The sequence below is a fragment of the Capricornis sumatraensis genome, chromosome 11, assembly GCF_032405125.1.
Source record: "Capricornis sumatraensis isolate serow.1 chromosome 11, serow.2, whole genome shotgun sequence".
Taxonomy (NCBI): domain Eukaryota; kingdom Metazoa; phylum Chordata; class Mammalia; order Artiodactyla; family Bovidae; genus Capricornis; species Capricornis sumatraensis.
The window spans coordinates 79,101,478-79,127,063 of record NC_091079.1 but is presented as its reverse complement, the minus strand read 5'-3'; the positions used below and the strand labels follow the sequence as shown (position 1 = coordinate 79,127,063).

General features: G+C 41.4%; 1 protein-coding gene across 1 annotated transcript in view; it reads right to left on the bottom strand.

Annotated features, from left to right (window-relative positions):
• DPYS (dihydropyrimidinase) overlaps positions 1-25,586 on the bottom strand; it is a 99,524-nt gene that overhangs the window by 20,545 nt on the left and 53,393 nt on the right. The window contains exon 7 of the mRNA XM_068983341.1: positions 24,915-25,057. Coding sequence (XP_068839442.1) covers positions 24,915-25,057 — 143 coding nt within the window. The remainder of the gene's footprint in view (positions 1-24,914; positions 25,058-25,586) is intronic.

Genomic DNA, 25,586 nt, shown 5'->3' with positions numbered 1-25,586 from the left:
CCACCAAATCTGTCCACAGAATAGATGCGAATGTGGGGGGATGCTCTGATTCCATTCATAAGTCAAACCAAGGAGCTGTGAGATTCATCATCAAACATTTTTTCAATTTAATGATATGCAAGCCGGCTCAGGAGAGGAATAATTGTAAGAAATACCTTCTTTTTGATTATCGATTGGATGGCTAGGCTGTTGGTCTGTCCTGGTGGTGACAGGAAAGATAAGAATGATTAAAGTCTTCCCATCTGGGAAGTGAGGCTGGGGTTCCTGGACCATTGACTCTTCATTAGCAGATTCTCCGTGGTTACCCTGCCCCAAGGGAAAAGCTGCTCGCTGTCAAATGACCTTTGAGCCTGTATCAAACAGGCACGTCACTCTGCAGAGGGGTGTCAAGGTTGTCTTAGCGAGTCCCAATTATACACATCACCAAGGCTTGAGCTGACAGGAAAGCAGAAGCCCTGAAGATAACATTAAGCTGTTTTTCAACTGAGTCAATAACTTTGATACCACTGACATCACAGCCACAGAAAAACATTCTGTCCCTTTGCAAATAGCTTCCTATCAAAGAGCTGCGTGCTCCTACAGATGAGAAAATCACTGAAGCAAAGCCTGCAGGAGATGGCAACACTGTCCGTGTGCTTTTAGAGAGAACACTGAGGAGAGGACGAGGATTTCTGAGAATAACTGTGGGTCTTCCTGACCCCAGAGAAGTCACCTGTGTAGGTATTTTCTTATAGTTTCTCCAATTCAGCTACTTCGTCCACGGCATGAATAGATTCTTACCATGAGAACCAAAAGTAAGTTAAAAGAATCGTCTCAGGTCTATTAGTGGCTTCTTCAAAAATATATCTTATCTCAAAAAAAGGGAGGGGGTGGGAGGAATTGGGAGTTTGGGATCGACACATATATACTATTGACACTATGTACAATATAGATAACGAATGAGAACATACTGTATAGCGTAGGGAACTCTACTTAATGTACTGTGGTGACCTGAATGGGAAGGAAGTCCAAAAGGGAGATGATGTTCGTACATGTATGGCTGATTCATTTTGCTGTACAGTAGAAACTAACACGACATTGTAATCAACTATACTCCAATAAAAATTAATTAAAAAAATATATATATACCTCATCTGTCTACACTGTGTTCTGACGCCTTCTATATTGAACATGAAGGGATATTAACCATTTAAAGCTTCCCAAGAAGAACCAAAGAGCTGCTTGATGAAAGAGAAAAAGGAGAGTGAAAAAGTTGGCTTAAAACTCAACATTCAGAAAACTAAGATCATGGCATCTGGTCCCATCACTTCATGGCAAATAGATGGGGAAACAGTGGAAACAGTGGCAGACTTTATTTTTGGGGGCTCCAAAATCACTGCAGATGGTGACTGCAGCCATGAAATTAAACGATGCTTGCTCCTTGGAAGAAAAGTTATGACCAACTTAGCATATTAAAAGGCAGAGACATTACTTTGCCAACAAAGGTCCATCTAGTCAAAGCTATGGGTTGTTCCAGTGGTCATGTGTGGGTGGGAGAGTTGGACTATAAAGAAAGCTGAGCACCGAAGAATTGATGCTTTTGACCTGTGGTGTTGGAGAAGACTCTTGAGAGTCCCCTGGACAGCAGGGAGATCCAACCAGTCCATCCTAAATGAAATCAGTTCTGAATATTCATTGGAAGGACTGATGTTGAAGCTGAAACTCCTATACTTTGGCCACCTGATGTGAAGAGCTGACTCATTTGAAAAGACCCGGATGCTGAGAAAGATTGAAGGCGGGAGGAGAAGGAGACGACAGAGGACGAGACGGTTGGATGGCAATGGACCAAGTGATTGTCCAGATCATTGATGCAATGGACATGAGTTTGAGTAAGCTCTGGGAGTTGGTGAAGGACAGGGAAGCCTGGCATGCTGTAGTCCATAGGGTTGCAAAGAGTCAGACAGGACTGAACGACTGAACTGACTGACTGAACAACACTATGAGGTAGATACTATTTTTTCTCCCATGCAATAGACAAGGATGATGACACAAAAAGGTGAATAACTCATGTTCTGTTACACAGCTTATAAGTTCATGTAGCTCACATGAGATAAGAAGTTGGACTCTTAACCACTAGACAATGTAGCCCCTTGAAAGCTCTATGAGAAGTTACTTGCAAAGCATGCAATCAATGAAAACATTCCTCCTCCACCAGGAAACAAATGGGAAGCAGCTTGTCCCATACTTCCTGGTGTTTCTTAAGTCTGTTTTCTGTTTAGCCACAAGAGATTTAGGATGCTATTAAAAATTCCTTAAACTGAAATTGGTCATTCTCCAGGTGATCACGATGGAAGATATATTTTTTTTGATGCGTGTTCCAACTGTCCATTTTAAACTACTTCTCTGTCAACTTCTTGGACGTGACAAGTTATATAAATGGAGAGCAAAGCAGTCACTTCTCTGGAAATGCTAAATGGTGCTGCTTCAAGTGCATTCTCATTATTAAGCAAAGTTGCTGCTCACTGCACCCATCAATCTTCCATCCTCTCTGCAGACTTCTGCACCGCCTCCCACAGAAGAGAAAATGGGAATTGCTTCAGCCACGTTATTAAATCTAAATTGGACAGTCACTTGGAACTCTATTGGTGCTCCATGGATGACAAAACATTCAGTGCAGATTCATAAAAATGCTGCCCAAACATTGACTTACAGAAATAAACTGATCAGGTAAGCCAGCTATTTTGTCCTTGGAGTTATATTCTACAGGTCATGGATAGTTGTATAGACTGCAGTTAGATACATTGGATTTAGACTCTAGAAAGTTGACCTTGGGCTTCCCTGGTGACTCAGATGGTAAAGAGTCTGCCTATAATGAGGGAGAGATCTGAGTTTGATCACTGGGCTGGGAAGATCCCCTGGAGAAGGAAATGGCTACCCACACCAATATTCTTGCCTGGAGAATCCCATGGACAGAGGAGCCTGGCAGGCTACAGTCCATGGGGTCGCAAAGAGTCGGACATGACTGAGTGACTAATACAACAAGTTGACATTGGAAGGTGGTACCACATCTTTCACCCCCTATGCCTCACACAGCACTGAGCAAACAGAAAGTGCTTTGCATACCTATTTGTTTATCTGAAAATAAGTTATTAGCTAATTTTGACATTACTACTTAACATAAATATTTCATATTTTATATAGTAGTTTTCAGAAAGTGGAGAACTAAAAATAATTTAGTGTCTCAAAGGAACAGGAGCTGAATGTGAATCAGCAAAAGTTTAGCATGATTCTAGGATGCATGTCCTATGAATGTTAAACAGGTAAGTGCTTATTGCTGAGGTCTGATTGTTAGCTTTCAGAAGGCGAGGCTGTGGGCTCAACATATTGGTTCTGAGTTAGAAATAACTTCCTGGGGTCAGGGGGGTGGTGGACTTGGCCTTGTAATTACATTGTTACCCTTCCTAGGAAGCTGCCTTGCTCCTGGCAAGATGACACTGATACCCTATCTATGGGTGCAACTTGGGCAGAAAAAGACGTGGGTTTTCCACACAGCAATGCGTGCTCTCTCAGTCACTTCAGCCATGTCTGACTCTTTGTGACCCTATGGACTATAGCCTTCCAGGCTCCTCAGTCCATGGGATTCTCCAAGCAAGAGTACTGGAGTAGGTTGTCATGCTCTCCCCTAGGGGATCGTTCCCACCCAGGGATCAAACCAGCATCTCCTGCATTACAGGTGGATTCTTTATAGCTGAGTCACTGGGGAAGCTGTGTAGGTTTTCCACACAGCAATACTCTAGGTCAAATTCACATAATATCCTTCCTGAAAATCAGAATAGGCCACGTCCTTAAGATTATGTTCAGCTCTAATAACATAGTTTAGGAATAAGAAAAGACTCTCTGGAATATAAAGGGAAGACAGTAGGGTTCTCAATAAAGTGATGGAAAAAGAGAATGCTGGATAACAGAAATGTCAGACGGACTTCTCAACATTTATTTTGGAAGGAAAAAGATGAGCTATTTTCCCTCCATCCCTGCTGAAGCGAATAAAAGGAGGTAGTAAGCAGAAATGCTGGCAGATGAAATGTGGTATGACACTGGAAGATAACTTCTTGGCAACCAGGAGTGAGATGTGTTAGTGAAGAAGAGCAAAGTCTATGGCCGGGAAAGAGATCCATGGACGTGGCTGCCAGTGAACTGTGTGAAGAAGCCAGAGGGAATTTCCAGCTCCACAAACGTAAGAATGGACCCCTGGCCACCAGCATTCCTGAGGCAAATAGAATGTTGCGTGATTCCATTTCCAAGTCACTTCAAATAAGGGCCCTCAGAAACTCCAAAACTGTCATTTGCTTATAATAACCATAACTAAAATACATAGGACTTACTCTGCCACAGGCATCGAAAGCATTATCTCATTTAATCCTTGCAACAAGCCTATGATATTGATGTATTATCATTATGCCCATTTTACGGATGAGAAAACTGAGGTCAAAAGAGGTTAAATTCTCCAGGACACAGTTAGCATGTGGCAAAGCTAGAAGTAAAAAGCCTTCCGCGTAATGATGAAAAGCAGCTTGATTTAATGGCAATGCAGGTTCTACACACTCTTTCAGAAGTAGCCTGAGACAATCGGCCGTTAACTATGCAAAGTGCTATGCTTATGTATTTCTTCCACGGCTAGCAAGTCTTCCCTCATGCTGACTGCTCAGACACCATTAGTCAGTTTTGAATGGATGGAGTCACTGATGATCCAAGTATCTAAAGGGAATTTCCTTAGAATTTTTTAGATATGAATTGTGAATAACAAAGTAACATTTCCCCATCACTTGTCTGATTCTGTCTAAAGGCTGTGCTGTGGAATAATACCCTACAAGAGCCACTCAGATACCAGAGGCTTCCCTGGTGTCATGGTGTGAACGAGTCCCAGGTGTCCAGAAAAAGCGCTGACCTTGGATGTTTAAGAAGAATCTGTAATCTCCAAAAAACCTAAATCAGGGCTTGGAAAACTATCAGAGGTTGCAGGTCAAATCAGGCCCACAACTTGTTTTTGTAAATAAAGCTTTACTAGCACACAGCCATGTTCATTCAGTTATGTATTACTGCTTTTGTAATAGCATGTGGCTACTTTTGTATCACAATGGCAGACATGAACAGTAGCAACAGAGGTAGCAACAATAGTAGCAACCATAAAACCTAAAATATTTTCTCTCTGGCCCTTTACAAAAGGGGAGTTCACTGACTTCTGCTCTAAATGCTGCTGCTGCTAAGTTGCTTTAGTCGTGTCCAACTCTGTGCGACCCCATAGACGGCAGCCCACCAGGCTCCTCCATCCCTGAGGATCTCCAGGCAAGAACACTGGAGTGGGTTGCCATTTCCTTCTCCAATGCATGAAAGTGAAAAGTGAAAGTGAAGTCACTTAGTCCTGTCACACTCTTCACAACCCCATGGACTGTAGCCTATCAGGCTCCTCCGTCCTTGGGATTTTCCAGGCAAGAGTACTGGAGTGGGTTGCCATTTCCTTCTCCAGCTCTAAATGCAACCAGTAGCAAAAAGAAACAAACAAACAAATAAAAAAGACCTAAAATCTTGACAAGGGAGAGAGACGCAGAAAGAAAAAAATGGAAGGACAGGGGAGAAAGAGAGAGAGGAAAGAAGAGGGGTAAAGAAAATAATAATAATTTTAAAAGTGCAAAGGAGGACAAAAAGGGTGACCAAATCCTCGTGGGCAGAGGGGAACACACCTGTGACCATCTAGCAAATTCCAGGTGTGATCAGTGTCCATTAAACTATATTCCAGGTTCCTCCATGTGCACTGCCTCATCTCATTTCGCAACAGCCCAGATTATTATCTCTGTTGAACAGTTGAGGACATGGAGACTGAGAGAGGCTGAGAAACTTGCTTGAGTCACACAGGAAGTACATGTGGCAGGGCGGGAAATAAACACCGGCAGACTGACCCCCCCGCCCCCGACACTCCACCCTCCATCATCACACCCCACCATCCATGAGCACCCCTGCCCCAAGGATGACAGCATCACAATCTTCACTCATTGACAAAGTTACTAGAACGCTTGGACTTTCAACAGTGAGTATCTGCTTTCCATCTGGGCAAGAACGCTCGTGACAGCTAATCATCTATTTCCGTCCGGGTGCACCGGAGCGTTTCATCGACTCTCCAAAAATAGAGCATTTTGGAGGAATGAGCACAACCCCAAAGTCCCAATTAGCAATACAGTAGTCTAGCTCCCACTTGACCGGACCCAGAAGGCAGCTGCTTCGAGGGAGCACTGTCGGGTCAAAGGAGCAGGCGCCGGGGCTGATTGTGGTCACGGCAGCATCACCTCTGTCTTCCTCGAGCAGGCAAGGCTCAGAATCCAAGGTGGTGATGCTGAAAAGCTGCGCAAAGTGCTGCGGGAGAAACTGACAGCGCTCGAGCCCGCCACCGAGCCCGCCTCAGGACAGCTCATCCATAATGAAGCAGCGAAGGCAGCGGCAGCCGGACAAGCGCTCTGCCACTGCAGAGAGACAGGCAGAAACCCGCTGACTTGAGCAAGCTGGGGTAACAACTGCCAACAGGGTGCTTATAGCCCTGGGCACTGTTGCAGAGAATGCACCTACATACAGTCTTTGGCTAGGGGATTATAATCAGGCCCATTTGACGACGAGGAAATTGACGCAAACCAAGCGACTGAACTGAACTGAACGTTAGGTAACGCACCCCAGGTTTCACCATCTGTAAGTGGAGAAGCCAGATTATAAACCTGAGAGGTATGAGTGCAGGGAGGTCTGAATCCAGAGACCGCGTCTTAACTTCTATGCTGCAGGCATGCCTTCCTTCCCTGCCCTCTAGGGAGGCTGTCACTTGGCAGTATCTGAGAGGAGACACAAGCCAACCAGGTCTGCTCTGAATCCCAGCTCTGCCCTTCTTAGCCGTGTGATCTGAAGCTAATGAAAAACGTCTCTGAACCTCTCAGTGTTTTTACCTTAAAACAGATACCCGCATTGATCATGGTATCTAGGCTTAAAACAGACACCCGCATTGATCATGGCATCTAGGCTTTAAGGGTGGAAGTGAAGCAGCAACCAATTTGCAGGTCAAATGATCTACCGCCTCATCTCCAGTGGTGAGAAGCTCCCCCTGGGTTCTCCTGCTCTGTCTTCATCAGCCTCCATCAGCTACTCTGACTGCAGGCTCCTCTGACCACAGGATTTTCCAGGCAAGAATACTCAAGTGGGTTGCCACATTCCTCTCCAGGGAATCTTCCCAACCCAGGGATCCGATGCATATCTCCTGCACTGCAGGCAGCTTCTTTATCACTGAGCCACCAGGGAAGTCCATGTATGTATATATACATGTGTGCATATATCTATTGCTCATACAGATGTATATATGCATGTGTGTATACATCTGTATCTATATCTGTATTTCCAGGTGGCTCCACTTCTGTTTGAACCCTGACTGATATATCCTAGATGGGCTACTTCTGGGATCTTCTCTTACAGGGATCTCTCTCTCTTTCCTTGTCTTTTGCTTTGACATTTTCACTTGATTTTCTTACAGTCATTAATAGCACCTCAGTGGCTTAGGTGCCATGGCCAAGCCATGTATGGATGAACATGACAATGATAAATGATATGCCATTGCAGCTTCTGTTTACTGCTTGCTTATTTGTCAAACCCTGTGCCAGCATCTTTATATGCATTCTTTTATTTAATCCTCACAATCCAATGGGAGCAGGGTTTTTAAAATACTTATCTTGGAAATGAATAAATTGAGGCTCAGGGAAGCTGAGTGACTCACTTAAGATCATAAATAAGAGTCTGTGTGACTTAAACACAAAGCACTTAACCACCATGTACTGCCTCCCACTGTAAGTGATCCATCCAGGAAACAAATCTGGAGCAAAATGCACATTTATAGGAAATTTTACCCCATGTTCTTCCAGAAACACTAAAGCACCTTAAAAGGAAAACATAATGTGAGGTAGGATAATTAGAGATAAAAACAGAACAGAGAAACTTTAGAAAAGAAGATGGTCCCAGGCACCTGTGGGTAGTTGAATTTAGGTCTATACAGGAGATTAAACTTATTAGCATAAATTTCTATGCAAAACCTTTCCCCCAAACTAGACAACCAAAGAATGAATCAATTTTAAGGCATACTGTCACGTCTTCTTTTAGACCTTGTGAACAATTTATTCTCATTACTGCCAGAAAACAACAAGTGAGGCATGGAAGGACTAGGAGGCTTGTCATATATTTAGGAATTAGAAATGCTCATATAAAAACAAAGCAACAACTTGAGTCTTTTATCATATTGCTGAAAGCCATGCTTGGGTCATTAAACTCTTCTTGTCTCTGGTTTATCACTTAAATAAATGAGGTAGAATTACTAATTAGGCTTACAATGTTACCATAAAGAAAGTTATGTTCTAAGAAATGAGTTTCCTAAGTCCAGATTGATAAGAATACTATTTCACAGTTCTGACCTGCCAGCTATCCACAACTCCATTTGCTTCCAGCTTGAGGCGAAAAAGAAAATGAAGTCATCTTGGTGGAACATTGTAGAAAATCTCTATCCATCTATGTGTTTATCTCATAGTCATTCATTTAGCATATATTTATTGATCACTACTCCATGCCATGGACTGTTTTAGGCATTGGGGATACAGCAGTGAATAAAACCGACAAAAATTCCAACCTGAATAAAGCTCACACTCTACTCAAGCCTATATCTGAATTTGCAAGGACCTCTTTGTTATGAGTATGACTAACATATGAACAAGGCCAATCTTCCAATAATAATAATGTGCATATAGGGTTTTACAGTTTATACAAAGCACTTTCATGAAACTATAGCTTTTATTTCTCAAAAGAAACTTGGGGAGTTTTCAAAAAATAAGACAGACCATTTAAATGAAGAAACAAACAATAATATGTTACCAAATGAAAAATATACAAAGTGCATGAAGGGATATTTCTTTATAAGGAAAAAAAAAGAGCCCAATGGCTAACAAATATGAAAAAATATTCAACTTCCTTAGTGTTCAAATATATGCAATTGGTAGCTGAAAGGTAACAATTTTTACCCAAAAAAGCAGCAAAAATCAAAGAAAATAAAAGATTGTGCTCAGAGTTGTTCAGGAACAATGAGGCAGTAACCATATATGCAGAGAAGCCTTAAATTCATATATTCTTTGATGTAGTGATTCTGCTGTTAGTAATTCAGCCAATAGAAATAATCAGAAATTTGGATTTAAAACAAAAAAAAAGAGAGAGAGAAAGACTTAAAAACTGTTAAAGTATCCAAGTTATAACTAACATAAAGAAATTATACAGACAGCCTTCTCTGGAGACACTGCCTCACATGGTCAGACAGCCATCGCTGCTTAATACTGCTTTGCAATGTGACATCTAAGGGGTTTTTTTTACGTAAAAACCACAGGAACAACTGCACCCCAGTGACACGGCAATCACAAACTAGATGTGCAGAAGAGGATTCGTAAACAGGATCGCAACTACGATTGACAAAACAAACTGGAATTCTGAAACTGCTGTTGATTCTTCTAAGCTTTTTTTCATTTCCCATAGGTTCTCAAATCATAAAAGTCATTTCTTTGATACTTCTCTGCTAGTTGAGAAATCTCTTATCACTTTGTATGTGATCATGATAAAGCTATTGCTGTGTTGGGCTTAAGTTGCTCAGTCGTGTCCAACTCTTTGTGACTCCACAGGCTCCTCTGTCCCTGAGGATTCTCTAGGTAAGAATACTGGAGTGGATTGCCATTGCCCTCCTCCAGGGGATCTCCCCAACCCAGGGATTGACTCTAGGTCTCCACATTGCAGGCAGATTCTTTACCATCTGCGCTACCAAGGAAGCCCGATAAAGCTATTAATGTGCTTTGTTTTACCTATGCCACACATCATGTGAAAGGAATTATCTCCTCCTCCAACAAGCTCCAGAGCTTGGTACTGTGGTTAGCACATCTACATTAGTGTGTTTGAGAGAAAACTGAGACCTGAAGAGGTGAGTAACTCATCCAAGGTCATGTAGCTAGTATCTGAGATTTGAATCTAGTGACCCAGTTCTGCTCTGAATCTCATGACCCTTAACTACTGTGCCACACACCCTTACCTTTTACCTTATAGTAAATATGAAGAGATATGTTTCAATCTGTCCAATTAGGTTCTAAGCTCATAAGGGGAACACATTTCTCACTCAGCTTTGAGTATGATGTCTTATACCCAGATGGCACTCAATAAATGCTTGGGTCATAAATGAACAAAGCTGCGGTTGTTTTGAAGTCATTTCTACTTCATTCAATTTTCCGTCTTTCTCCAAGTTGTCAGGAGACTTTATGTCCCCCAGGGGAAAATATCTTAAATCAATTCTTTTTCCCCCATTTTCTTTGCCATTACCTTGTTCGAGGCCTTATTCACTCAAGCCAGACTCCACCAATAGCCTTCTGACTGTTCTCCCAGACTCCAACCCAACCTGTACACTCATGACCCTAAAATGCTATTTAATCAAGGTGTGCCAACTGATGAGCCCAGATGCAAGATTGAAACTCTGAGATCCCAGGGTGACCATGTGTGGGCAGAGCTCCTAAGCTAGTCACCTTTGACCAAAAGCATCCTCCCAAGTGAAGCAGTCCTGGTGTAGGCTCAGGCTGAGGATTTTGTCTGGATGTGAGACTTTCAGTGCTACTGGAAAACTGGCAAGGTTCTGGGCAAACCAGGACAAGTTGACTTTGCTCTATTCTCCTTCCACTCTCCAAATCCCCTTCTCTTTACTGCAACGTACTCTACAAATAACCATTTTCTACTTATGCCATGTAAAGATAGGGAGGCACAGATTTAGATCAATTCAGATCCTCACACAAAGACATTCAATAGCTCGTGCTGCCTAAGAGAAAATCTGCTGGACTTAAACTACCACTTAAAGCCCTTGGCAGTTTGGCCAGGACTAATCTTGTCTCCAGCTGCTTGCCCTCTTGACCCCTCTCTGCCCAGCCTCTTCTGTCTCTTGATTGCCTATTGAATTATCTTTTCCATTTTCCCTCATTTCTCCCAGACTTCTTCATCTGGAGGGCTTTACTGCCCCCTGTCTACTCATCCAGATCCTCCCCGCAAGGATTCAGTTAGTTCTATGCCCTTTCCTGAGCCCATCTCAATCTTCTGTCCTCAACTCAGGACAATTATTTGAACGATTCATTAGTAGGAATCAAGTGCACGAGGCCCTGCCCCCTTCTTGAACTGATGTGTTGACAGGTTATAACTTTCCCCTTCCAAGTGTTCCCTTATCCTTCCCCATGTTTATATCTTGTCTATGCAACCAGAATGCAGCTTTAGATGGCAGATGTTACACCTTATATTTATGTCCCCCACAGTGTTTAGAAATGCCATTTCTTGTATTGAGTGAGCATATAATACATGCATGTTTATAGATAACTGGTCAATACTGCCTTTCTCTCCCACCTCCACTGCATAAAGAATTCAGCAACCCTGCTACACAGATGAATGCTCCAATTTTGTGTGTGTGACTAAACTGCCTTCTCATTTTTCTGCCTCCAGACTGTTAGCTTTTCTTAAATGCCTGGTAGGAGAATAGAACCAAGAGCGTAGTATAAACATTTCCTTCCCTGGTGACCAAAAAAAAAAAAAAAAAAAGGACAGAATCACATTGGAGGTGGGGTTGGGAAGGGAGATAGGAAGAAAATATTATCACAGAAATGTAAAGAAACAACCTTTAAGAAATTTTGACGAGGTGAAGAGGATTCCAAATATAGGAAAAAAGAGAAAAGGTAGAGGGGGGGAAAAGGGCTTCACAGAAAAGAAAAAAATAAAATGAGCTGTTTGTGTTAGCGTATGGCCAGAGAACGTGCAGAGAAGCCTGGCACAAGCACCAAGCTCTGCCTGGAGGCGCCGCTCCTGTGACCCCCTCCAGAAGGCCACCCTCGGTGGGCACCATGCAGATGATGGGACTTGTGTCCATGCCTGGGGGTGCCCAGATGCCTGGTCAGCATGCAGCCCCAATTACAGGACTCAAGGCAGGCACAGGGAACTGATGGAAAATTTTCTTCAGGCAACATAATCTCGGCATAAAAAACAATATTGATCCATTTGCCTTCCAGCCAAAGAGAAATCAAGTTAGACAAAGGAAATTAGGCAGTAGGTTTCATGTGACTCCAACTGCAGCTGGAAAATAAACCTAATGCACCCTGACTCTCCTTCCCCAGCTCGCTCTGCTTTGCACTGGCCACTCTTCTGGGAGGGCGCAGAGTTTCTGCAGGCGCAGGAAACCTTTTAAATGGAAAACGTCAACTGTCCTCTGGTGTTCAGAGAATCCTCCAGCCACCAGGACGTGCTGGGAAGTGCGATCCCGGAGCACTGGCAGATTTGCAGGGACCTATGTCGTTCGCTGGCCAAGCGCACACTTGTCACTGAGGACATTACATGCAATCTGCTTCTCTACACCTCAGCGAAGAAGCTGTGATCTTGAAGTCTGGGGCAGCCTGCTCTTCATGAACCTATATATACACATATATATGAATATAAATTTAATCTCAGTTTATATGTGATGAGAGTGGAGAAATCAGGACCAACATGTATGTTTGCATAAAGTATGTGAGGCTATAACCAGAGTCCCTGATGAGTAGGAAACAGTTATATGTCTATGTGCGTGTGTCCTGGGTCAATGCTAAGAGTCTGTATTTCAAGGATGAGGGCTGAAGTTAGAATAGCAAAATAGGTACAGGGCCAGGTCTCAAGGTGGATATTTGCTGCATCATCTCAAGGGACGGGAAATGATCCTGAGCCCAAATTGTCTAACTCCACTTCCTCCCACCCACACCCCAGCTCCACATTCTGTCCCACTCTGCTAGTGAGGGCTGATCCCTGGAATGTCACACTTGCTGTTCAGAAAACAGTAACTGCAGCAAAAAAAGCAAAAGCCACCACCTCTCCACTAGCCTTGCCCCTGCTCCCCCTACCCCCCAAGTAAAGAGTGGGATTATGTCTTACTTTTGTCTTCAAAGACCTAATGTGGTCTTTGACACATGACTCACTGGAAAAGACACCGATGCTGGGAAAGATTGAGGGCAGGAGGGGAAGGAAGTAGCAGAGGATGAGATGGTTGGGTGGCATTACCAACTCAATGGACATGAGTTTGAGCACACTCTGGGAAACAGTGAAGGACAGGGAAGCCTGGCGTGCTGCAGTCTATGGGAGTCATAAGGAGTCAGACAGGACTTAGCTACTGAACAACGAAGAGGTCCAATATACCACTCTTAATGACTGAGTAAATGAATGTGGGATGAGATAAAATGCACTACAGGCAAATGGAAAGTTCTGCATTTACTTACAAAGAATCATGCAGTATTATATATTTCTACTGGCAAAAATCTGACAGCATTTGATATAAAACAAATGGATGTCCTACAGAAACTCCCCCAGTGTACCAAGGATGGATACAGTGTCTGAAATAGTGACATCCACCAGCATTGGCAAATATATAATCAATCATGCTATATTCATAAAATAGAATATGATACAGCAGTGGAAATGCGTGAAGCACCTACACATTTCAACACAGATGAGTGCCCTAAACATAATACTGAGAAAGCGGCACAATGATATATGTGGTACAATTCATATCAAGCCAAAAATACACAGAATACATATATTGTGTATATACTGTGTTTGGGGATGCACGTATGTATTGCACAAATAGAAAGAAATGCATGGAAGCAATAAACATCAAATCCAGGATTCAAGGTGTTTACTGGGGGAGGGGAGAGATGGTTTTGGGAAGGTTGATACGCAAGTTTCACTGCATTGTTCTTTGTACCTTTTGTTTATGTTAAATATTGTGTCTTCGAAGGATTATGGACATTGTAAATTACTATCTGATTAAGTGGACTTAAGAATGTGATACCAAAAACAACCATTCAGTATAATCCTATCATCTTAACATAAATATTAATACCAGAGAAGGCCCTACACAAGTTTCTATATTATTGACTGAATGAATGTGATAAGATATTAAAACTCCATACAATTGCACATATTTTACATTTTTAATCTACAAACAGCAATTTCATAAGGTATTGGATCAGCCAAAAGATTAGTTTGGCTTTTACTGTAGAATGTTATGGAAAAAATCGAATGAACCTTTTGGCCACCCCAATATATCCTAGAAAAATGTCATAAAGGTAATGAAGAGTTCTTTACTTAGTTATAAAATCAGTCATCTTCACAAGTTCCTGCTCTGGTGGTATTACAAGCAGAGTCAGATCCAGTTCTGGGACTTGCATATTTGTAGGATATGGACAGATGTCTGTCAAGAGAAGAGTGAGCAGAGGTGTGCCGAGGATGTTGGGATTCTGCTAATTATGGTCCTCAGGATCCACTGAGGGATCTGAGGATGCTTATCTGGTGACGGGATGACTTATTGGAGCCAATGTCTTTCTTCAAATGTTTGACTGAATAAATGAATGAATGGACTGTTACCTGAGAGTGTAGACACATTCCTTGTAGCTTCAGAGGCCAAACATGTTAGGAGCTAGAAGGAGGTAATTTTTAATGCAACCAAAGTAAGAACATCCTAACAATTAAAACCATCCCAGGAAAGACTAAGCAGTTTGATTAGGTAGTAAGTCCCCTAAAATGAGTAATAATCAAATGGGGCTATAAAGAACTCTGGGGAGTTAATTGGATTTTGAGTTCCAGTCTTCTCATACACTATGAGAATCTGTGCTGCTCAAACCTAAGCATCATAAGTCCCTGGAGGGCTTGTGAAAACACAGGTTGCTGGGCTCCACATGCAGTTTCTGAGACAGTAGGCGCAGGAGGTACCTGAGAATCTGCATTTCTAATAAATTCCCAGATGATTCTGATGCTGCTGGTCCAGGGACCACACTTTGAGGACCCCAGCTCTTAAAAAAAAAAAAAAGGTAAATCAGCTTACATTAAGGTGTGTGTGTGTGTGTGTGTGTGTGTGTGTGTGTGTGTGTGTATGTGGTAGTGATGGTGGTGGGGTGGTAGTGTTTTGTTCAGGTCATTAAAAACGACTGCCTTCCTAAATGACTCACTGCCTCCTAATAGACTTCCACTGCGATCATCTTCCACAGAGAACAATGCATTGTTACTGATGCTGTCTCTAAAGGTCTTTGTAGGAAGCTATGGCTCTTTGCTGTGCTTTAAGAACACAAGAACCCCTGGGATTCTTTGCAGGTACTGATATTAAATTTCCTTCCATCCATTTTCACTCTATCTCCTGACCCCTCCATAGCCAAGGGCCCATGTTTTAAAGATAACTAACTAGAATTAGGGGTGAGTCTGTAACCAAAACACAGAATCATTTAACCCACAGAAGAATCCAATCTGGCTTAAGCCACATTCATGGCCAGGCTAGGTCTGGCAATGCTACTGGCCCCTGACTCTGGAATGTATCCTTGTCAAGCACTGCCTTGGGGAAGGAGAAGACAGAAGTGCCAGGGATCTTTCTGTTTTTTCCAACTCAGATGGGAAAATGTAAAACCTGGGTCTTGAACCTGTTTCAGGAACAGATAAACAAGGCCTAACCAAAAATTTAAAGTCACATTTGTTCACTGGTCCAAGACAATTAATGTCTGGTTTAGTTAATCAGCAAATAACTACTGAACTTCTATGTATTCTTGGCACTGTTTTGGTACCTAGGGATAGAGCTGTAAATAAGACAGGCAAATGCCAAAGACAGAAAAATGTATGATATATGTGTGGCAGGAAGAAAAATAGAGCAGGTGCTTAGTTAGAAAAGACTATGCCTTTCATACAACCACCTCCCCTTGGTGCTTATTTTTTGCCCAAATCCTAATACTTAAAATAAACTGTGCTTACTCTGGCAAAGGCAAACCATCAGTGATAGAATGGGTTACTGTGATCTGTTTCTAAGCTGCTTTTCTTTTATAATTTGAAAAAAATTGCAGTTATTAGTAGTGAAGTCCTTGGAAATCATTTCTAGTCCACTTGAAATGTTCGGTTGCATAAGAACATGTTTAAATAAACAACCTGGAATCAATAGTGGAGAAAATTTTATCCATATGTAATCAGCAAGCTAGTTTTTCTCACGCATAGTCCAAAAGTTTTTTAAAAACAAATATCTTCTGAAGGTCACAGAGTGGATCTTAGTGGTTTGTTGAAATGGTTTCACTGCAAGTAATCTCTTAAAGGAGTCAGCTCTAGGGGCCCATGAGTACTGATTTAATCAGGTTTTTTTAGCCAAAAGAATCTATCTAAGCATCTTCATTTTAGTCCTTTCTGCTGCAAGTTGCAGGTGTGTAAGAAACACAAGAGACTGAGCTTTCACATAATTTTAGTATAATTTCATACAATTTTAGTACTGTGTGGTCTGCTTTTGAATCACAATCATAGTTAACAATAGCTCCCACTTATTTAATCAATTGACCATCTACTGCCACTGACTACCTACAACTACTGAGCACCTCCTGCATGCCAGGCACTACATTAATTATGTACAGAGCATTTAATTATGAACATTAATTATGTACAGAGCATTTCAAATAGTTTGTTTTTTATTTGGTTTATTATACCAAGCATTTTATGTACACTACCTTAAGCACAGCAATGCTGTGAGATTAGACATCATCATCATCCCTATTTTACAAATAAAGAGACTGAAATTCAGAAAAACTAAATAACATTCCCAAGGTCATACCCAGTGAGTACGTGGCAGACAGAGAAGGAACCGCCAAGGCTTTCTCTTTACAACCTTGTTCTGCTCCTGCCCCAGCAGGTAGGCTAGATTTTGTGTGGATTAGCAAAAGTCATTTATTCCTCAAGATACTTTGCTATCATTTGCCAGAGAATTGTCATAATTGCTCTATAAATCTATGGTAAATCTACTACGTGGTGGGTGCTTGGATAGCTGTGCAAAAGCAGAGGCTCACAACCTTCACCGGATGCCACGCTGCCCCCATGAACGTCTGCAAGGCAACCCGGTGAAAAATCATGGCGTAAATCATCCGCGTTTCCTATCACCCATCTGGTACAAGGCTTGGCTCTCTCTTCCCTCCTCCCACAGGATGTGTGCTGCGATAGTGTGGGTTTGGGGACTAGAGGAGGCGTGAGTTATAAACAGTCTTAGAAACAGGCATTAAAAGCAGAGCCTTCAGGCTGACCAGCATTTACAAGCAAAGACACGGTAGCTATGTTTGTGTGTCTGTGAATGTGTGCTAGTATGAGGGCGTGCTGACACTCCTTTAGAGAAGGAAGATCATAGTGTACAAATTAGTTAAATGGTACACAACGTGCAACTTCTAGGGGAAATGCCCAGTAGCTTCCATGAAATAGTCACTGACAACACAGCTGTAATAATCAACCACAGTCACCACCATTTACCAAAGGGCACCTTACTCCCTATGTCTTGTTTTTCCCCAAGTTCCACAATCCCCACTGCCCAAGGATGAAACCATCATTCTTATCCTGCTTTCTTTCACAGACAAGGCCCTCTCTAGATCCAGGAGGGCACTTTCATAAGCTGCAAGTCATTACTCTTCTCTGAATATAGTTAAATTCATTTATCTCTATCTTCAGTGAGAAAAGGAAGGAAATTAGGCAGGAAAGACAGCACAATGCCTTCAAGAATGTCATATTCAAGGTCAAAATCTGCAACAATTGAGTTAAAAAAATAATACACACAAATAACTGTGAGCAAAGTATGCCTGCTTTGCAAAGCACAGTCCAGCCTAGAAGTCTTCAAGAAATGTTCCAGTGTACACAATGTGTTAACTGTGTGTTTGTGTGCTTGAGATTCTGTGAGATACCCTGCAGCTCATAAATACTGAAAAGGGACAGTTGCCATAGTAACTAAGTGCTATTTAATGAATACAGAAGAACGGAAGCTCATAGGATAGTCTTAAATTGCCAGAACGTGAGTTACTGCTACTGCTATGGGCTTGGAAGTAACATGTATGCCATCTTCACTAATAAGGTTTTTAACAAGTTGGCCCATTTGACTGGTCTCTGTCTTCACCACATAATACTGGAAGATTTTGTCTTGACATCACATGAAAATCACACCCTGGATTTCATCCTCCTGATTCTAAGTACCAAGATATCCTGCAGAAACGGGCCAAACATTTGGATTGGCAATGTGTCCTTAAATTTGAAGCTCTGACTCAAGTTATGACGTGTTAGGACACATACCTCTGTCACAGCAATAGACCCTGGCTCTGTGGGCCGTCACGCTGCATACAGCAGACTCTTTTTTACTTCCAAAAAAGGTGAATGCTCCATATGCACAAAATGCAGTTTGTTTTGATTGTGCGATGACACAGAAGAGCTATTGGACTTGATTTTTGCAGAAATTTTTACAGGCTAGCAACATCTTAGGTAATCTTTCATCAGGATGTCCCAACCTTCTCTACAGACTTCCACTGCCAATCCTGTCTCACCATCCATCACCACATGTCAGATTCCTCACTCTGGAATCATCTGGCTTTTTACAAGTTTAAAAGAAAAAAAAAAGCTTGGTGTACTGCTTTTCTTTCTCATCTCCCTCAGTCACTTTAACGCAACCCATTTTTAAGGTTACAGAGTGTGTTGCAAGCATGCTTACCTCACATGCCATTAAAAAGTAATGAGAATTAAAAAAAAAAAAAAAGAAAGGAAAACATCTATGTACCATGAAGCCAAAAATCATTAGCAAGTGCATCCATCCTCCAGGGGCTGGCTTGTTCTTGCATAACCAGCAGCTAGATTGGCCTCATTGGGGCCCCTAGTTCAGGGTGGGCTGTGCGCTCCCCCTTCAGGCTCTTGGGTGAAATGCACATTGCTTTCATTTGGCATAGGTGGGCGATTGCTTTTGCTAAAACCTTTCGAGAAATTTGGAAGGAAAACTCTGTCCAGTCTCTAATGATGTGGTTAGACAGAAAGCTTTCACATCACCAGCCTTCAGATAATAATAAAATCATGTAAAATAAAAAGGGATATGTTGAAAAAAACCTATAGATACATCTATTTGTTCATTTAATTAAATAATGTTTCCCCAGTAGATGAGCTCTATTTAAAACTGCCTTTATCTGTAATAAACAAAACTAAAACTGGAAGACAGGCAGCCCACGGCCTCCTCATCCTTCTTCTCTCCTATACATCTTGAACCTGTTCTTTCTGCCTTATAACTCCAAACCTTAACTGCTCCTACCCAGACAGACCCTCCTATCCATGCCTTGGTTTATCTGACCTCCATGTTTAGCCTTGACTCTCAAGTCAGGGCTTCCCTCGTGGCTCAGACGGTAAAGAATCTGCCTGCCACACGGGAGACTAGAGTTCGATCCCTGGTTCAGGAAGATCAGGTCGAAAAGGAAATGGCAACCCATTCCAGTATTCTTGCCTGGAGAATTGGCCTGGCAGGCTGCAGTCCATGGGGTCACAAAGAGTTGGACATGACTGAGTGACTAAGACACACTCAGGATTAGAAGTCTCACTTTCTCTCCTCTCTTAATGGTGGGCCTATAGGTCTTTTGCCAATGACTGCACTAATACAAGAAGGATCTTTCTTCCTCTGAACTTCAGTGGTGCCTTGTTTTTGCTTAGCATGTGATATTCTTAACACATTCCTAGACTGTCACCTTCCCAAAGGCAGGGCCCGGCTCTTGGATAACTTTGACCCTCATGCCTGTCTCTCAGCGCTGCTCCTTGCTGAGTGAATGCGTGAATGAACCAGGAAGATGGCTCTCTGTTAACTTCATTTTCTTTTCCTATTATAAGAGTTGCTTAAAAAGCTAATTGCTTCCCAACCTCAAAATAAAGGGGACACAAGGAAAAGAAGACCTGTAAACCAGTTCTTTCTCCGTTGCTCAGAAAATCCTTTATTCATCTTCATTCATTCATTCTTTCAACAATTATTTATTGATAACTTGCAGTAAGTTAAAGTGTGGGGAAATAATGTTCTCACTTTTCCTCTCATTTTAATCTTTGCTGAAGAAAATCTTTCCCATTTTCCTCATCAACCCTGGGATCCAACGGGGTCTCCTAAATTGCAGGCAGATTGTTTACCGTCTAGCCACCAGGGAAGCCCCTCAAAGACAAGAGAGAAATGAAAACACTCGGAGTGTTGACTGTCCTGTCTAATTCCTAGGCATGTGGACAGCCATTGGCAGGCCAGTCCCTGTGGATCTTCTCCTTAACTCTTCCCCTGGATATCCGTCTCCCGTGGGTACCAGCCTTAGGAGTCTCCTCGGCTCTCATAATGTCTGAGAACGACGCCAGCTCAGGTGTAAAGCATTGTCTTCCTTAGACAACTGGACAAAGAAAAACGACCTGAACTCAAGGTTGTGAATAATTCGCTTCCTTTACTTACACATTTATTGTTGCTTGGAAGATATTTATAGGCTGTGATTATGCCTCTTTGAGTCATGATTTTAGACTATATAAATTTAGACCACTCTCTCACCAGTGTTAGCTACTGATTTCTATAACATTCTTTGTTCTTCCTTTCCTATTCACTTGTTTCAGAATAATAGCCTATAATGATCCAGATGTTAAGTTCTTATTCTTTTTAAAGATCTATATATTACTTGCTTAATTTCCCTAATTTCTAGCCTAAAAGAACTAACTTAAGGTCAAGCCAAAAAGCCTCTGTGCTTTTAAGTTTCTCTCTACCACTTTTTTTTACCAGTTCTCTAGTATTTCTTATATAATACCTGTCCTTCACTTTATAACAGTAATGATAACAGAAAATTAAATATTTGCATTTTTATATATGTGTCTTTTGGGGAAAGGTTACATATTGGCCTCTGATTACTAGTTCTGAGTCTTCTCTCTTGATGTCTGCTTATTGTATATAACTAAGGGCTAAGCATAATGAAAACCAGTACAGCCTGAAAGCCTGCTGTGTAGGTCTGGTCCTAGGTCATCAATGCTAAGCTGCAGGACCCAGGCTTATCATTTAAGGTCTCTGAATGTCCAATCTCTCATCTGTAATGAGATATTAATAATAATTATTATGCCTACTTCAGATGGCTTTTTTTAGAATCACATAAGAAATGTGAAAACGTTTTATAACTTAAGAAAGTGTTACACAAAAATAAGATATGTATTACTATGGTTATTTTACATTTATCTAGTTTGGCTGGTGTCATTCTTTGTGATACTTTTTTATTTTTAGGTGTTCTCAGCTATTTTGCCTGCGGTGACCAGGGAGGCAGAGGAACTATTGGGTTCTATTTCTCTGACTCTCAGAGTCTTTAAAAAACAAAAAAACTTTTCTTATTTTAATGTCCTTTTGAAACAGAGAAATATTATCTTTACTTGGCAGGATGTACTGAAATGATCTAGCTCTCTTTGGATTTCTTTGACTTATATCTTACTTCTCCAAACCTTTAAGAATTTTCTCTAATCCACAGTCAGAATTTTTTGCACCATCATTATTCATCTTTTTCAATGTGAAAACTGCAGAATGTGAGAAATGGGGTCGAATAGGTGGTTGAAGAGACTCCATGAATAATGAATCTGGAAGAATACAGGCATACCTTGGAGAGAGGGCAGGTTTGGTTCCGGAGCACTGGAATAAAGCGATTATCACAATGAAGCAAGTCACATGAATTTTTTGGTTCCCCAGGGCAAATAAAAGTCATGATCACCCTGTCCTGTAGTCTATTAAGTATGCAATAGCATTATGTCTAAAGAAACACTATGCATACCTTAATGAAAAAATTATTCTATTGCTAAAAAAGGCTAGCCATCATCTGAGCCTTCAGCAAAGTCCTAATCTTTTGGCTGATGGAGGGTCTTGCTTGGATGTTGATGGCTGCAGGCTGATCAGGATGGTGGTTGCTGAAGGCTTCGGCGGCTGTGGCAATTTCTTTTTTATTCTTATTTATTTATTTTTGGTTGTGTTGGATCTTCACTGCTCTGTGCAAGCTTTCTCTAGGCAAGTGAGCTTCTTCTTGTGGTGGCTTCTCTTGTTGCGGAACATGGGCTCTAGGGCGTGCAGACTTCAGCAGCTGTGGTGCATGGGCTTAGCTGCCCCAAGGCATGTGGTATCTTCCCTGGCCAGGTATGGAACGTGTCCCCTGCATTGGATTCTTAATCACTGGACCACAAGAGAAGTCTGGAAATTGTCTTAAAATAAGGCAACAATAAAGTCTGCTGCAATGATTGGCTCTTCCTTTCATGAAAAAAAAAAAAATGTCTCTGCAGCATGCAATACTGTTTTATTACATTTTACCTACAGCAGAACTTTTTTCAAAATTGAAGTCAATCCTCTCAAACCTGGCCTCTGCTTTATCAACTAAGCTTACAGAATATTGTAAATCCTTTGTTGTCATTTCAACACCTTCATAGTAACTTCATCTCAAGAAACCACTCTCTTTGCTTGCTCATGGGAAACTACTTTCCATCCATGAAATTTTATCATGAGATTCCAGCAATTAATTCATAACCTCAGGCTTCTAATTCGAGTTCTCTTGCTATTTCCACCACATGTACAGTTACTTTCTCCTCTGAAGTCTTGATTCCCTCAAAGTCATCCATGAGGGTTGGAATCAACTTCTTCCCAATGCTTGTGAATGTTGATATTTTGACCACTTCCCATGAATCACAAATGTTCTTAACAGCATCTAGAATGGTGAATCCTTTCCAAGAGGTTTTCATCCGACTTTCCGGATCCATCAGAGGAATCACTATCTAGGGCAACTGTAGTCTCCCCAAATGTATTGCTTAAACAATAAGACTTGAAAGTTGGAATTATTCCTGACCCATGAGCTGCAGAATGGATGTTGGATTAGCAGGCATGAAAACAACATGAGTCTCCATCAGAGGTTTTGGGTCACCAAGTACAGTCATATTTCAAAAGGACTTTTTTTTTTTTCCTGAGAAGCAGGTCTCATGAGTGGACTTAAAATGCTCAGCAAACAGATGTACTGTCATCCAGACTTTGTTGGTCCATTTGCAGAGTAGAAGCAGAGTAGGTTTAGCATAATTTTTAAGGGTCCTAAGATTTTCAGAATGGTAAATGAGCACTGGCTTTTACTTAAAGTCACCAACTGCATTAGCCCCTAACAAAAGAGTCAGCCTGTCCTTTGTAGCTTTGAAGTCAGGCATTGACTTCTCACTAGCTATGAAAGTCCTAGGCGGTATCTTCTTCTGATATTAGGAATATATAATGCATTTTCATTTACATTGACAATCTGTTGTGGGGTGTAGCCACCTTCACGAAATATTTTTGCTAGATTCTCTGGATAACTTGCTGCAGTTTCTACGTCAGCACTTGCTGCCTCACCTTGCAATTTTATGTGATGGAGATGACTTCTTTCCTGAAACCTCATGAACAAATTGTTGCTAACTTCAAACCATGAATATTCTTCTGCAGTTTCCTCACATCTCTCAGACTTCAGAGAATTGAAGGGAGGTAAAGCTCTGGATTAGGCTTTGGTTTAAGGGACTGTTATGGCTGGTCTGATCATCTATCCAGACCACTAAAATGTGCTTCATACCAGCAACAAGGCTGTTTCACTTTCTCATCATTCATGTGTTCACTGGAGGAGCACTCTTAATTTCCTTCAGGAACTTTTTCTTTGCATTCACCACTTGGCTAGCTGTTTGATGCATGAGGCCTCTCTTTCAGCCTATCTCAGCTTTCAGCATGCCTTCCTCACAAAGCTTAATCATTTTGAGCTTCTGATTTAAAGTGAGAGACATGAAATTGTTCCCTTTCCTTGAACACTTAGAGGCTGCTATAGGGTTATTAACTGGCTTAATTTCAATGCTGTTGTGTTACAGGGAATGGGAGGTGCAAGAAGTGGGGAAGATATAAGCGAACGGCCATCGAGTAGAGTAGTGAGAACACACATAGCATGTGTCAAGCTCATTGTCTTGCATGGGCTCAGTTCATCCCCAAACAATTACAACAGTTACATCAAAGATCACTGATCACCATAACCGATATAATAATAATGAAAAAGTTTGAAATATTGCAAGAATTACCAAAATACGATGCAGAGACATAAACTGAGCAAATACTGTTGGGAAAATGGAGCCAACAGACTTGCTCCAAGCAGGTTTGCCACGATCCCTCAATCAGTTAAAAACACGGTGTCTGAAGCCCAATAAAACAGGGTCTGTTCGCATAGACTTTTGTTTACCACCACATAACACCTTTAAACAAACGTCTCTTTGGTAATAGTACATGGTCTTACCTATCCCCATTTACACATACACATGTGCATCGACACTCACTTGTGCACACACACATGCGATGTTAAAGTATATGGGGTTTTCTCTATTAGCAGCTGCAGAGTTTATGAAAAACACGACCGGGATGCAGATGTCGTCTGCATCAACATCCTATCAGGAGAAATGAACAAAGCTTCAGCCTCTACCGAATGCTTTTCTGAGTTGGTAGAATTGGCCAAACCTGCAACACTAACATAGAATTATGGAAACTGGAAACAAAAAGCTGGAGTCTACTGGGAACGACAGGCTCAAGATGCACTCAGCTGGAAAATGTGGAGGACTAAAAGTGACATCCTTTGTGCTGGAATTTTTCTATCTGAAAGCTTGAAAAAGGCTATAATTATTTTGAGTTTTCAATGCAACTCTTTTTAAACTAAGCCTTTCTTTTTCTTCATTGCTCTGTACCTTTCCTCCCTGTGAACTCAGGCGCTTGCCAAGCACTGAACTGGGAAAGTCATATTGGTTTTATACATGTATGCATTTCCACAGAAGGTAAGCAACACAACTTTTGCATCTTCTATGCCAAGGAGAACAAAAGAAAGTTTGTACAGTCAAATCTGTACCCTGTGCTTATAATACCTGAGCCTGCCTAAATAAATCACCTAAGAAGAAATGGCTGATTAAGGCCAATGAATGATTTCTTTGCAAGTTAGTGCTTTTTCTTCATGGAGAAGCCAAGTAATACAAAAACTTAGGCTTACCTTGTGGCTTTTGGGTCCCAAATCACAATGTCAGCATCTGAGCCCACAGCTATTCTTCCTTTTCTTGGATAGAGGTTAAAGATTTTCGCTGCATTTGTGCTGGTAACTGCCACAAACCGGTTTTCATCCATTTTGCCACTGTGCTATAAAACAATTCAAGGAAGAAAATACATTTCTTTTTCTGATAAATCATAAAAGACTAAAAATCTCCTATCAATAAAAGTAGACTTGTATCTCTTAGAACCAAATAGAACCACACCTAATTTTGTATACTGTGAGGCCAAACACGTCTGTGAATACTGATAAATCTTAAACAATCATAGTGATAATGATGGGGATGAATGTGGTTAAATATGGAAGCCTGAAAGTAACTTTTCAAAAACCTATCAGCTTAACAAAACACCTGCTCAGATTTTTCCCATTCTTCCCAGAATCACAGAGAAAAGGGCTAAATGTCAGTAATAGTACTTCCAATTCTTTTTACTTCCACCACCTACTACATTTATGATCTGGATTATTTATTGCAGACCTAAGATTTATAGATAAGATTTATAAGATAATCATGTAGATATTATATAGAATACTATAGAGTTAAAATAAGATAGGCCTATAAATCAGGTGACAACACTTAAAAAAAGAAAAATCAACCAAAAGGTTCAGTTTTTGCTCTAC